Source organism: Cololabis saira, chromosome 2 (genome assembly GCF_033807715.1).
Source record: "Cololabis saira isolate AMF1-May2022 chromosome 2, fColSai1.1, whole genome shotgun sequence".
In the NCBI taxonomy this organism is placed as follows: Eukaryota; Metazoa; Chordata; class Actinopteri; order Beloniformes; family Belonidae; genus Cololabis; species Cololabis saira.
This window is the reverse complement of record NC_084588.1, coordinates 55737218-55749815: the sequence shown is the minus strand read 5'-3', so window position 1 is coordinate 55749815 and position 12598 is coordinate 55737218. Positions and strand designations below refer to the sequence as shown.

At 52.4% G+C, this 12598-nt stretch overlaps 1 protein-coding gene across 1 annotated transcript in view; it reads left to right on the top strand.

Annotated features, from left to right (window-relative positions):
• Window positions 1-12598, top strand: part of LOC133418579 (probable E3 ubiquitin-protein ligase HERC1) — a 142982-nt gene that overhangs the window by 106792 nt on the left and 23592 nt on the right. The window contains 15 exon segments of the mRNA XM_061707349.1: window positions 512-725; window positions 2391-2650; window positions 3550-3677; window positions 5770-5903; window positions 5982-6185; window positions 6306-6436; window positions 6518-6747; window positions 6834-6954; window positions 7850-7990; window positions 8290-8391; window positions 8475-8648; window positions 9877-10209; window positions 10299-10364; window positions 10923-11048; window positions 11183-11321. Of these exon segments, the coding sequence (XP_061563333.1) occupies window positions 512-725; window positions 2391-2650; window positions 3550-3677; window positions 5770-5903; window positions 5982-6185; window positions 6306-6436; window positions 6518-6747; window positions 6834-6954; window positions 7850-7990; window positions 8290-8391; window positions 8475-8648; window positions 9877-10209; window positions 10299-10364; window positions 10923-11048; window positions 11183-11321 (2503 nt within the window).

The window sequence follows — 12598 nt, the reverse complement described above, 5'->3', positions numbered from 1 at the left end:
GCACGCAGGTACGAATCTGCTGCTGGTGCAGCTCTGCACGCAGGTACCAAACCCTGCACGCCGGTACGAATCCCTGCACGCAGGTACGAATCCCTGCATGCAGGTACGAATCTGCTGCTGGTGCAGCTCTGCATGCAGGTACGAATCCCTGCACGCAGGTACGAATCCCTGCACGCACCTGATTATAAGACGACCCTGATTATAAGACGATCTGATTATAAGACGATCTGATTATAAGACGACCTGATTATAAGACGACCTGATTATAAGACGACCCTGATTAGACGGCCTGGTCCGAGGCCCCTGAACCTTGTACAGTAATTCCAGGATTCCAGGTTTCACGTCCGTGGGATATTTAGTTTTAGCTGGCAAGACATTCTGACGTCCACAAGTTGGATCTTATGGTGTATTTATCATCTTTCCTACACATCGTCTCATGTTCCCCCCCAGAACCTGATCTCTGGTGTATTTATCATCTTTCCTTCACATCATCATATTCTGTTCCCCCCAGAACCTGATCTCTGCCGCCACCGGCATGAACCTGACCACGGTGGACGACCCCATCCAGAGGAAGTTCCTGCCCAGCTTCCTGCGCGGCGTCGCCGAGGAGAACAAGCTCATCACGTCGCCCAACTTCGTGGTGACGCAGGCGCTGGTGGCGCTGCTGGCCGACAAGGGAGCCCGGCTGAGACCGGCGCACGACAAGGCCGACCCGGAGAAACGAGGTTGGTAGCCGGAGCAGCGGGTCCGGGTCCACGAGACCCGGGTCCACGAGACCCGGGTCCACGAGACCCGGGTCCACGAGACCCGGGTCCACGACTCGTCATCAGGATCACATTCATGACGACATTGAGACGATGCTGCGTGTGTTTATTAGTGACTACGTTTCCACCATCAATAACCCTTTTCTAACCGGAATATGATCAATAACCCGGTTACACGGCCATGGAAACACCAATAACCCCTTTGAATAACCGAAATTTGCTCATTTTCCGGTTTTTAAAACCCCCAATTTGACCCCTGGTTTACTGCTTTTCTAACTGAATATTCGGTCATGTTTAGTCTAACGGGATTTCCCCGTCAGAAGGAACAGGAATCTGTTCTTTATCAAGGAATCCTGGTCTTTTTTTTTTTTTTTTATATATATTTTTATCCCGGTTTTTTCCCCATTTTATCACCCAGTGCTCCTGACTAACAGTCCTGGGCATTGCCATCCTCTAGCAACCCCGGGAGTTCCTGCACTGAGCTCAGGTCTCCTCCTTGACCTGAGGAGTGAGCAGGCCGCATCTTTTCACCAGACAGGGTGGGGCTTCTCCGGCCGAACGTCCTGGTCTTTTGAGTCCAGGAAGTTCTTCTAAACACGGAGAAACCACGACCACTTCATAAATGTAATGAAGGATATGAACATTTCTGCATTTGTAGACGGTAGAAGTTATTGTTGTCATTGTGGATTTGGATCCAGGAAGAAGAAGAGGAAATGACGGGAATTGTGTCATCACGTTCTCCGTGCGTCGCTGGTTTGATCCAGATAAATGATTAATCACCATGGATACAGGGATAACCCTGTTAGCTCAGCATGGAAACACATTATAGTCTGGACCAAAAAAGTCCCAACAACATGTCTGGACCAAACAAGTCTGGACCAAATAAGCCCCCTCCAGGAACTGCAGGTCCTGGTGGAGAAAAGTTGAAATTTAGAGAAAAAAGTTGAAATTTTGTGAAAAAAGTGGAAATGTCGAAAACGCACGAAAAACGCACGCACGCACGAAAAAAGGCACGAACACACGCAAAACGAACGCACGCACGAAAAAAGGCATGAAAAAACCCACGAAATAACACAAAAACGCACGAAAAAACGCACAAATGCACGCAAAACCGCACGGAAAAATGCAAAAACACACAAAAAAAACGCACGAAAAAACACAAAAACGTACGAAAAAACGCACAAACGCACGCAAAAACGCACCAAAAAACTCAGAAACCCACGAAAAAACAGAGGAGGTTCTGGTTCCCCCTAGAGGACGCGCGCAAAAACGCATGAACGCACGCAAAAACACACCAAAAAACTCAAAAACGCACGAAAAAACAGAGGAGGTTCTGGTTCCCCCTAGAGGACGCACGCAAAAACGCATGAACGCACGAAAAAACGCACGAAGAAATGCACGAAAAAACGAAAAATGGAAACACATTATGGAAACATTATGGAAACACATTATTCCCAGTGTTTCAGTCACTGGAATATTATCAATAACCCGGATTTTGACTGCATGGAAACGTAGTCACTGATGTTTGGCATCGTTTCCTCGTCGTATGTTTCCTACTAGGTCGTCATGTGTCTTGTTCCTCCATCTTGTTCCATCTCTCACCGGGTCTCCTTGTGTTCCTAGCAGGTTTAACCGCCCTCCTCTCCCCCCATCCTCCCCTTCACCACCCCTCCGTAGGCCCCCTGGAGCTGGCCAACGCCCTGGCGGCCTGCTGCCTGTCGGCGCGCCTGTCCTCGCAGCACCGCCAGTGGGCGGCGCAGCAGCTGCTGCGGACGCTGGCGGCCCACGACCGCGACAACCAGAGCCGGCCGCCGCAGACCTTCGCCGACATGGCCGGGGACCTGCGGAAGTGCTCCTTCATGAAGCTGGAGGCGCACCAGAGCCGGGTGAGTCTCTGCCGTCGCCGTGGCAACCAGAGCCGGGTGAGTCTCTGCCGTCGCCGTGGCAACCAGAGCCGGGTGAGTCTCTGCCGTCGCCATGGCAACCAGAGCCGGGTGGGTCTGGGTGCTGGCGTCGCCGTGGAAACCAGAGCCGCTAACACGTGTGTTTTGGGAGAAATCTCAATTAGGTTCTTGGAGTGGTCGGCTGTACCAAAATGAATCACACACACACACCTGACTTTTGCTATAAGATATGAATACATTTATTAGCAAAAAGCAAGCATTTACATAGAAGACATCCACAAAACTACCAGTTTGCTAGGATAATTCGCCAAGTTATCCCCCGCAAATGGCAGAGCAATATTCCTCACACACAACTACAAAGGTTTAAGGCCTATCTTACCTCGACACAGGACTGGAGAGCCGGAACAGTCCTGATACAGAGTAATCCAAGGAAAAACCGTGCCGGGCGCACTGACCCACGGCAGACTCTAAATCCGAACTTCCGGCTACCACGTCTTTATACCTTTCCCTCAGCACCTTGCGGAGGGGGGGGGGGGGGGGGGCCTATTCGCCCCCCCGTCCGCAAGCTCTCAAAATAAGTCTCGGCTCACATGGGACCAAAATCCCGTGCGAACCAGACTCTTTCTCACAGAAAAACAGATGTTTGTTATGATAAACAGCAGGTGCGTGGCTGACTAAAAACTAAAGCTGTGTTTTGGGAATCCAGGGCATTTTCAGGACACAACATTTATTTTTTCTCCCTTCAACATATCTGACGGTTGTGTTTCCTGAATGTGTGTTTCCTGAATGTTGTTTCCTGCCGACGGTTGTGTTTCCTGAACGTGTGTTTCCTGAACGTGTTTCCTGAACGTTGTTTCCTGAACGTTGTTTCCTGCCGACAGGTGACCACGTGCAGCTGGTGCAGCAACCAGGGCCTGCTCGCCACCAGCGGCAGCGACGGAACCGTCCGGATCTGGAACGTCACCCAGAGCCAGTACAGCCTGCAGCAGACCTGCGTCTTCAACAAGGAGTAAGAACCCGGCCCATTCTAGCCCCCCCCACACTTATCCCAACAAGGGATGACCAGAGGGGGGGGGGGGGCGCAGGCAGGTGGAAGCAGCAACGGGATGACCAGGGATGGGGGGGGGGACCGGGACCGCAGGCCAGCACGCAGCTCCCGAGGCTCCGGCCTGCAAACATGCACAAAAGAGAAAAAAGGGGGGCCGGCACAAGAAACTACAGGAACGATGGACAAAAATGATAGCTATGAGATATTTATAATAAATAAAAATGGTAATGGAGAAGAGAGGAAGGGAAGAGGAGAGGAGAAGAAGGGTGAGAGGCACCGCCCAGTGGATCATGTCGGTCCCCCCTGCAGCATAAGCCTATAGCAGCATATCTACCACCAAGCTATATTTGAGACTAACTATTATAGTCTTGTTCTATAGCTGCAACTATGACTACTGACTCTAACACACTAGAGTTTACACTACCTAGAGATTTACCAACACCAGCTAGAGGTTTACTAAACACTAACTATAGGCTTTACTAAACAGAAAGGTTTTAAGTTTAGTTTTAAAGGTGGAGGTGGTGTCAGCCTCCTTAACCCAGATTGGAAGTTGGTTCCATAGTAATGGTGCCTGATAGCAGAACGCCCGCCCTCCAAATCTTTATCTTAAACAATATTAAGGGGATTTAAGTAGGGATGGTGTTGCTAAAAAGGCCCCCACACCTTAGGAAATTTTTCTTTAAAGTTATGGATGGAATAGTATATTTTTTCCAGATTTAGGCAGGACATAATATCCATCACCACTGGGCGTGGCCGGGCGGAGCAGCATCTTTATCCTCAGCCTCCCCTGGTACCAAAGAGAGCCAAGAAAACCTTATTGATGATAATATTACCGTATCGGCCCAAATATAAGACGACCTGATTATTTATGAATGAATGAATGAGTGAATGAGTGAATGAATGAATGAATGAATGAATGAATGAATGAATGAATGAATGGCTTTATTGTCGCCGGTCTGGCGTCCCAGCACAGTGAGATGAACCAGTACAACCATCAGGACACAGACAAAACAAATAACATAAGACATGAGTGACTGGTGAGAACAGATCAGAGAAAGGATGACAGGATGAGGAGGGAAAAAGCATCCTCACACTGTGTGTAAATACACAGTGTGAAAGTGCAAAAAACACCTCAGCACAGAAAGCAACATGACAGATTTAACATCACAAGGCTTGCACATGTTTGTGGGGGCGGGGGTTCTAGGGGCGGGGGGATCCCGGCACAGTACCCCGAGTGAGCACCGCGGCTCTCAAACCTGTTGACTGTGTTGGGGGGGGGCTGATAAGAGGGGGTCGGGGAAGGCTTTGAGTTGAGGGAGGTGTGGTTATCAGTAAGTGTGTGTAGCGGTAAGTCTGTGAACTTCACTCAGAGCTGCTCTCAGCCAATGTCCTTGATGTTATCAGTCGGCTCGGTCAGTCCTGAAACAGGTCCACAGATGTTCCTGAGAGGGGAGGGTTAGTGGGGGCAGAGTCACCTTGTTTACACTCCACCAGGGAGATTGTGACCAGATGATCGGCCAAAAACCGCCCTGTCAAGGTCAGATTATAGAATCAACAATTATATTGCAAACAGACAGACTCAGTAATTTTCCGTCTGCCTTCAGTCTCTGGTTCATCAATGGCGACTCCAATCAGATGAATTTGTGATCAATTCCCGCCAAGCCGAGCTTCCAACTTCTCCAAGGTCTTATCCATCTTGTCAATGAGCTCAAAGACGCCGCCAGCCTGCGATTCTGTTCAAGAATCACATCCAGCTTACGGCTTTGCTCCCCCAGCGTTAAAGTCTGAGTGTTGATCACCTTGCTTGATCCTTCAGCCACGTCCGGCAGCTCTGAAAGCCAGAACAGCTGTCGACGACTTACGCGTTTGTCGGTAGACCAGGAATCCCCCTCCTCCGATCAGGAGAAATCCTGCTATCATAAATCCAATTATGAAGCATCTTCAACGTCCTCGACAGACAGAATCACCAAACAACGGTTTCCAATGTTTTGTCTCTGGTTCCTGTGGTTCTCCTGGTTCTCCTGGTTCCTCACCTCTGGTTCTCCTTCCTCAGCGACGGGTCCTCGGAGGAGGGTTCCGGTCTGGGTTCTCCCAGCGACCCCTCCATGTCTCCTCTGGCCTGGAGCGTAACGGGGAGGTTCCTGGCCTCGGCCGTGGAGAAGATGGTCAACATCTGGCAGGTCAACGGTGAGCTGTGGACCCTGAATCCTACCTACCTTCACCCCACCCTCACCTCACCCTAACCTCCACTCGTCTCCCCTGCAGGCGGCCGGGGTCTGCTGGACGTCCAGCCCCACTGGGTGTCGGCGCTGGCCTGGCCCGAGCAGGAGGCGCCGTGGAGCGGGGAGACCCGGGAGCCCCGGGACCTGCTGCTGGTGGGCCGCATGGACGGGTCTCTGGGCCTCATCCAGGTCCTGGACGCCTCCAGCATGAGCCGCAGCGAGCTGGAGCACTGCTACCGGAAAGACGGTGAGAACCAAAGTTACAAATGTAACTACGATTTCCTCCCTGCTGACGCCAGAGTTGGTTCAAGCACCGAGTATTCCCCTTAGCGCAGTTCGGGTATGTAAACCAACACTCTCCCTGCAGTGGCCGTCAAACACATCGCCTGGTTCAGCGAGGACCGGCCCTTCGCCGTGGGCTACGCCGACGGGAAGCTGCTGATCGGCTCCAAAGAGCCTCTGGAGAAAGGAGCCGTCGTCGTCATCGACGCCCACAAGGTGAGCCGGCGGCGCTGGGTCGGGGTCGGGGGTTCCGGTCGTCATGGAAACGGGTCCAGATCGTCTCCCTTGTGTCTCCAGGAGTCGGTGAGCAGCATGACGTGGAGCCCGACCGGCCAGATGCTGCTGACGTGTGGCAAGGAGGAGACGGTGAAGCTGTGGGCCTGTCCGGGACCGGGGGCCTGTCCGGGACCGGGGCCCGGGTCCGGCTGGCGCTGCCTGCAGAGCCTCCGACACCCGTCCGTGGTCAACGGCGCCGCCTGGTGCGGCCTGGCGGGAAGCGGCCCGGCGGCGCTCAGCATGTTCGCCGTGTACGTAGACGTAGACAGAGGTTTCTGGACCGGTTTCTGGTTCCTGGTTCTGGACCTGAGTTTCTGGTTTCTGTTTCCGGTTTCAGGTGCTGCCAGAGCGGCCTGGTCTCCATCTGGACCGTCCCTCAGGACGTCTCCGGCTTCCCAGAATCCTCCTCTTCTGACTCGGACCGGTGGTGGGACCAGGAGGCCAAGTCCAGATCAGCGGTACGTTCTCAAACCTGTTGACTGTGTTGGGGGGGTTGATAAGAGGGGGGGGTTGAGTTGAGGGAGGTGTGGTTATCAGTGTGTGTGTGAGCGGTAAGTCTGTGAACTTCACTCAGAGCTGCTCTCAGCCAATTTCCTTGATGTTATCAGACGGCTCGGTCAGTTCTGAAACAGGTCCACAGATGTTCCTGAGAGGGGAGGGTTAGTGGGGGCAGAGTCACCTTGTTTACATTCCACCAGGGAGATTGTGACCAGAGCGATCGGCCAAACCGCCCTGTCAAGGCCAGATTATAGAATCAACAATTATATTGAAAACAGACAGACTCAGTAATTTTCCGTCTGCCTTCAGTCTCTGGTTCATCAATGGCGACTCCAATCAGACAAATTTGTGATCATTTCCCGCCAAGCCGAGCTTCCAACTTCTCCAAGGTCTTCTCCATCTTACCAATGAGCTCAAAGACGCCGCCAGCCTGCGATTCTGTTCAAGAATCACATCCAGCTTACGGCTTTGCTCTCCCAGCGTTAAAGTCTGAGTGTTGATCACCTTGCTTGATCCTTCAGCCACGTCCGGCAGCTCTGAAAGAGCCAGAACAGCTGTCGACGACTTACGCGTTTGTCGGTAGGCCAGGAAAATCCCTCCAATCAAGAGGAGGAGAAATCCTGCTATCATAAATCCAATTATGAAGCGTCTTCAACGTCCTCGATAGACAGAATCTTGAGACACAAAGGTTTCCGGTATTTGTAGAAATCCATTGTGGTGTCCATCTGGTCCTGGTCTGGTCTGGTTCTGGTCCTGGTCCTGGTTCTCATGGTTCTGGTTCTGGTTGTGGTCCTGGTCCTCATGGTCCAGGTCTGGTTGTGGTTCTGGTTCTCATGGTTCTGGTTGTGGTTCCAGGCCCGGCGGTCCGGAGGAGCGTCCTGCGTGTTCCAGCTGAGAGGACACATCACTCCGGTCCGGACTCTTTCCTTCAGTCCTGACGGTCTGGCCCTGGCGTCGGGGGGGGTGGGGGGCCTGATGAACATCTGGTCTTTACAGGTAACACACACCTGTACACACACACACACACACACACACCTGTACACACACCTAGGCCCAATCCCAATAACGCGGAACCATAAATCAGCCTTTATTCTGGCGAGATGTGAAAAAGACCAACGGGCAAACGAGTGATTATGTACATTCACTGAGTGAATATTATGAAAGTAAAATATATATATCTCGCTAGAAATGTAATCAAAACGCATTATTATGCAGAAACTAACTCAAAATATTGATTTTATCCCCCCCACCTGTGGTCCAACACTAACCCCCCCCCCCCCCCCCCGGTCCTACAGGACGGCTCGGTGCTGCAGAGCGTGGTCGCCGGCTCGGGGGCCGTTCAGAACAGCGTGTGGATTCCTGACGTGGGCGTGGCCGTCTGCTCCAACAGGTCAAAGGTCAGGACCGGGTCGGTGGGGGGGGGGGGTTCCTACTCGACCTTGACGGGCTCCTGCGTGACCTTGGTGTTCCTCCGTTCCAGGACGTGCTGGTGGTGAACGTCTCCAGGGACTTCCTAGCGCAGCACCACGTGTTAGCGACCTGCCGCTCGGCGCTGAAGAGGCAGGGTGTCGTCGGACTCAACCTGGCGCCGTGTATGAGAGCCTTCCTGGAGAGACTCCCCGCCATGCTGCAGGAGCAGTACAACTACGAGAAGGTGGGGGGGTGGAGGAGCAGTACAACTACGAGAAGGTGGGGGGGGTGGGGGGTTTGCAGGAGCTGTATACGTTATAATAATAATAAGTTATTATTATTATTATTATTATTATTATTATTATTAATATTATTATTATTATTAATATTATTAGTAGTAGTAGTATTATTTTTGTATTATTATTAGTGCCACGGCTGCGCCAAGAGGCACTCCTCCTCCAAAGCTCTGCAATGGAGGAGGAGTGCCTCTGGCGAATTATTCATTTTCCGGACAAAACTTCGGCGCGTAACTAGTCCCGCAGCTTTGAGAAAACGCGAAAAGTAAAAATGTAGAAACGTGCGCCTTAAGCGGGAATCGTTGGCTATGACTTTTATTAGCGATTGGCGTGCACGTTTTTGCGCAACGTGCAAAAACGTGCGCGCTTACCCCCATCCGGAATGCATTGGGAGAAATTTGGGGCCTCACCACTCGCACACCGTTTCTCGAAAAATTCTGAACCGATTTAGAAAGTTGTAGGCCCTGAATTTAACTACAGTCCTGTGGATTTTCAGAGCGATGGCACAAATAGTTTTTGCACAAAGTGCAAAAACATTTCCAAATTTCCAAACTAATGGGGAACTCATTTTCCCATGTATTTCTATGGCGCCATTCAAAGCGGATGGGAAAATGTTGAGAAAAAAGACAAAATTCACCTTTTTTCTGAGTCACCTAACTTTCTCATACTTACACGTAGAACTGTCATTCAAACTTCAAAACGGAGGAAAACTTCTCTTCTCTCTCCAAACCACAGTTTTTTCCTAAAATGTACACTTTTCAAGATATGAGCGCTCAAGGAAGGACTGGAAATCACTTTTTTGACAAATTTAGAGTGAAGATCCAATTTTTTAGAGTGAGAGAAACATTCAAAAAATGACCTTATTTTTTATTTGTAACTCGAGGTCACGGCCAAACCGTAAAAGGTAGACAGATAATTTTTGGTCAGAATGTAGACATAGGTGTTGTGATTCATAAAATGTGACTTTGACAGGCGGGGTATGCACAAAATTCAAACGGGGGGGCTATTATTAATTATAATAATTATTATTATTGTTATTATTATTATTATTATTATTATTATTATTAATATAATTATTATAATTATTATTATGAGTTTGATGGACTGATGTTTGTATTGTATTTATATGGACCTATCTGAGTCTGAAATAAAGATTGAATTGAATTTCCCCCCCAGCCTCACGTGGTCTGCGGGGACCAGCTGGTCCACAGTCCCTACATGCAGTGCCTGGCCTCCCTGGCGGTGGGGCTGCACCTGGACCAGCTGCTGTGCCGGCCCCCCCTGCCCCCCCACCTGAGGCCCTGCGGCCCCGGCTCAGGCCCCGCCCCCTGGACCCCCGGGCCCGCCTCCGGCCACGCCCCCGGGACCCCCGCCGAGTGGGCGTGGCTCGACTGCTTCTCCACCACGGTGAAGGCGGCCGAGGCGCTGGCCCGCGGCACCGCATTCCCAGAATCCTTCAGTGTCCCGGACCTGGAGCCGGTGCCCAAGGAAGAGCTGGCGCTGCTGATGGTGAGGGGGGGGCAGGAGGAGGGGGGGGAGGGGGAGGGGGATCAGGTCTCTGGTTCAGGTCTAACTCTCACCTTCTTCTGTGTTTCCAGGACAACAGCAAGTGGGCCGCTGGGCTGGACGAGCAGATCATGTCCTGGGCCACGTCCAGACCCGAGGTAACCCCGCCCCCTTTGTGCCATACAAATAACCCTGCCTTGCCTTGCCCTGCATTGCCCTGCCCTGCCTTGTCTTGCCCTGCCTTGCCTTGCCTTGCCCTGCATTGCCCTGCACTGCCCTGCCTTGCCTTGGTTTGCACTGCATTGCACTGCATTGCCTTGCCCTGCCTTGCATTGCCTTGCCTTGCCCTGCCTTGCATTGCCTTGCCTTGCCCTGCATTGCCCTGCATTGCCTTGCATTGCCTTGCCTTGCCCTGCATTGCCCTGCCCTGCATTGCCCTGCATTGCCTTGCCCTGCATTGCCCTGCATTGCCTTGCCTTGCCTTGCCCTGAATTGCCCTGCATTGCCTTGCCCTGCATTGCCCTGCATTGCCTTGCCCTGCATTGCCTTGCCCTGCCCTGCATTGCCTTATCTTGCCTTGCCTCCCTGACCAACCGTACCCCTCACCTGTACCTGTGCCTGTGCCTACTCACCTGTACCTGTGCCTACTCATCTGTACCTGTGCCTACTCACCTGTACCTGTACCTGTGCCTACTCACCTGTACCTGTCTCTCCAGGACTGGCACCTGGGCGGCAGGTGCGAGGTTTTCCTTTGGGGCGCCGGCCGCCACGGCCAGCTGGCCGAGGCCGGCAGGAACATCCTGGTCCCGACGACGGCGCCGTCCTTCTCCCAGGCCCAGCAGGTGAGTCCAGGCCCAGCAGGTGAGTCCAGGCCCCCACCGGGCTGGACCTGGTCCAGGTGTTGGTTCAACTCCCATAGACCCCCACCAGCCCGACCTGGTCCAGGTTGTTGGTTCAACTCCCCGTCTCTCTGCAGGTGGTCTGCGGGCAGAACTGCACCTTCGCCATCCAGCCCAACGGGACGGTCCTGGCCTGCGGGGAGGGAAGCTACGGCCGGCTAGGCCAGGGAAACTCCGACGACCTGCACGTGCTCACCGTCATCTCAGCGCTGCAAGGTCTGGATCTGGTCGGGGGTTGAGGAGTTGCTGATGATTGATTGATTGATTGATTGTTTGATTGATTGACTGATTGAAACCTTTATTGTTCCCTCTGGGGAAAATTAGTTGCCAAACAGCTCATGACTTTTAAAAAGAGGAAGGCAAACACGAAAAACCAAAGTCTACAATGCAACAATACATAAACACCCTGCTGGTCCAACAAACCAAATGCTGCTAGCTGTTAGCCAAGTTAGTTCTGGTCCCTGCAGGGTTCGTGGTGGTCCAGCTGGTCTCTGATCTGGTCTCTGACCTGGTTCTGGTCTCTGACCTGGTTCTGGTCTCTGCAGGATCCGTGGTGGTCCAGCTTGTCTCTGACCTGGTTCTGGTCTCTGCAGGGTTCGTGGTGGTCCAGCTGGTCTCTGACCTGGTTCTGGTCTCTGCAGGGTTCGTGGTGGTCCAGCTGGTCTCTGACCTGTGTTGAGGAATTTACCAAACCATTTCAGAAGTCCGCTTTGTGGTATAGTGAGTTTTAATAGCCGGCGGTGAGCGAATCTACACAGACCAGAGTCTGGTTGATATGCCGACCCAGATTGATTTGGCCACAGGGTTTTTATACAAAAGTTCAATCAACAAAGACGGGAATAAACAAGCCCAGTAAGAGACAGGTAGAGGTGTGATCGTTCAGTTTTGGGACTACCCCTGAGTAGTCAGGAAGTCCATATATGGTCTTTGTCTCTGCAGGGGCTGGAAGTCAAATCCACTCCCCCGGTGCCTGTCTCGGCAGGGATGCAAGACGCCGGGAACTTGCGTGACAATGTCTTGAGCATTGAATGAGACTGGTGCCGCCTGCAAGTCCTCGTCCCGGCAGGGGTCCTCAGGAGCTGGAACTTGCATGACAATGTCTTGAGCGGGGTATGAGGCTGGAGCAATCTGCAAGGCGTCGTTGTCCCTGCAGGGGCCACGTGCTGTTGGAATGCTTCATCACCTGGTTCTGGTCTCTGATCTGGTCTCTGATCTGGTTCTGGTTCTGGTCTCTGCAGGGTTCGTGGTGGTCCAGCTGGTCTCTGACCTGGTTCTGGTTCTGGTCTCTGATCTGGTTCTGGTCTCTGCAGGGTTCGTGATGGTCCAGCTGGTCTCTGATCTAGTCTCTGACCTGGTTCTGGTTCTGGTCTCTGCAGGGTTCGTGGTGGTCCAGCTGGTCTCTGACCTGGTTCTGGTTCTGGTCTCTGCAGGGTTCATGATGGTCCAGCTGGTCTCTGACCTGGTTCTGGTTCTGGTCTCTGCAGGGTTCATGG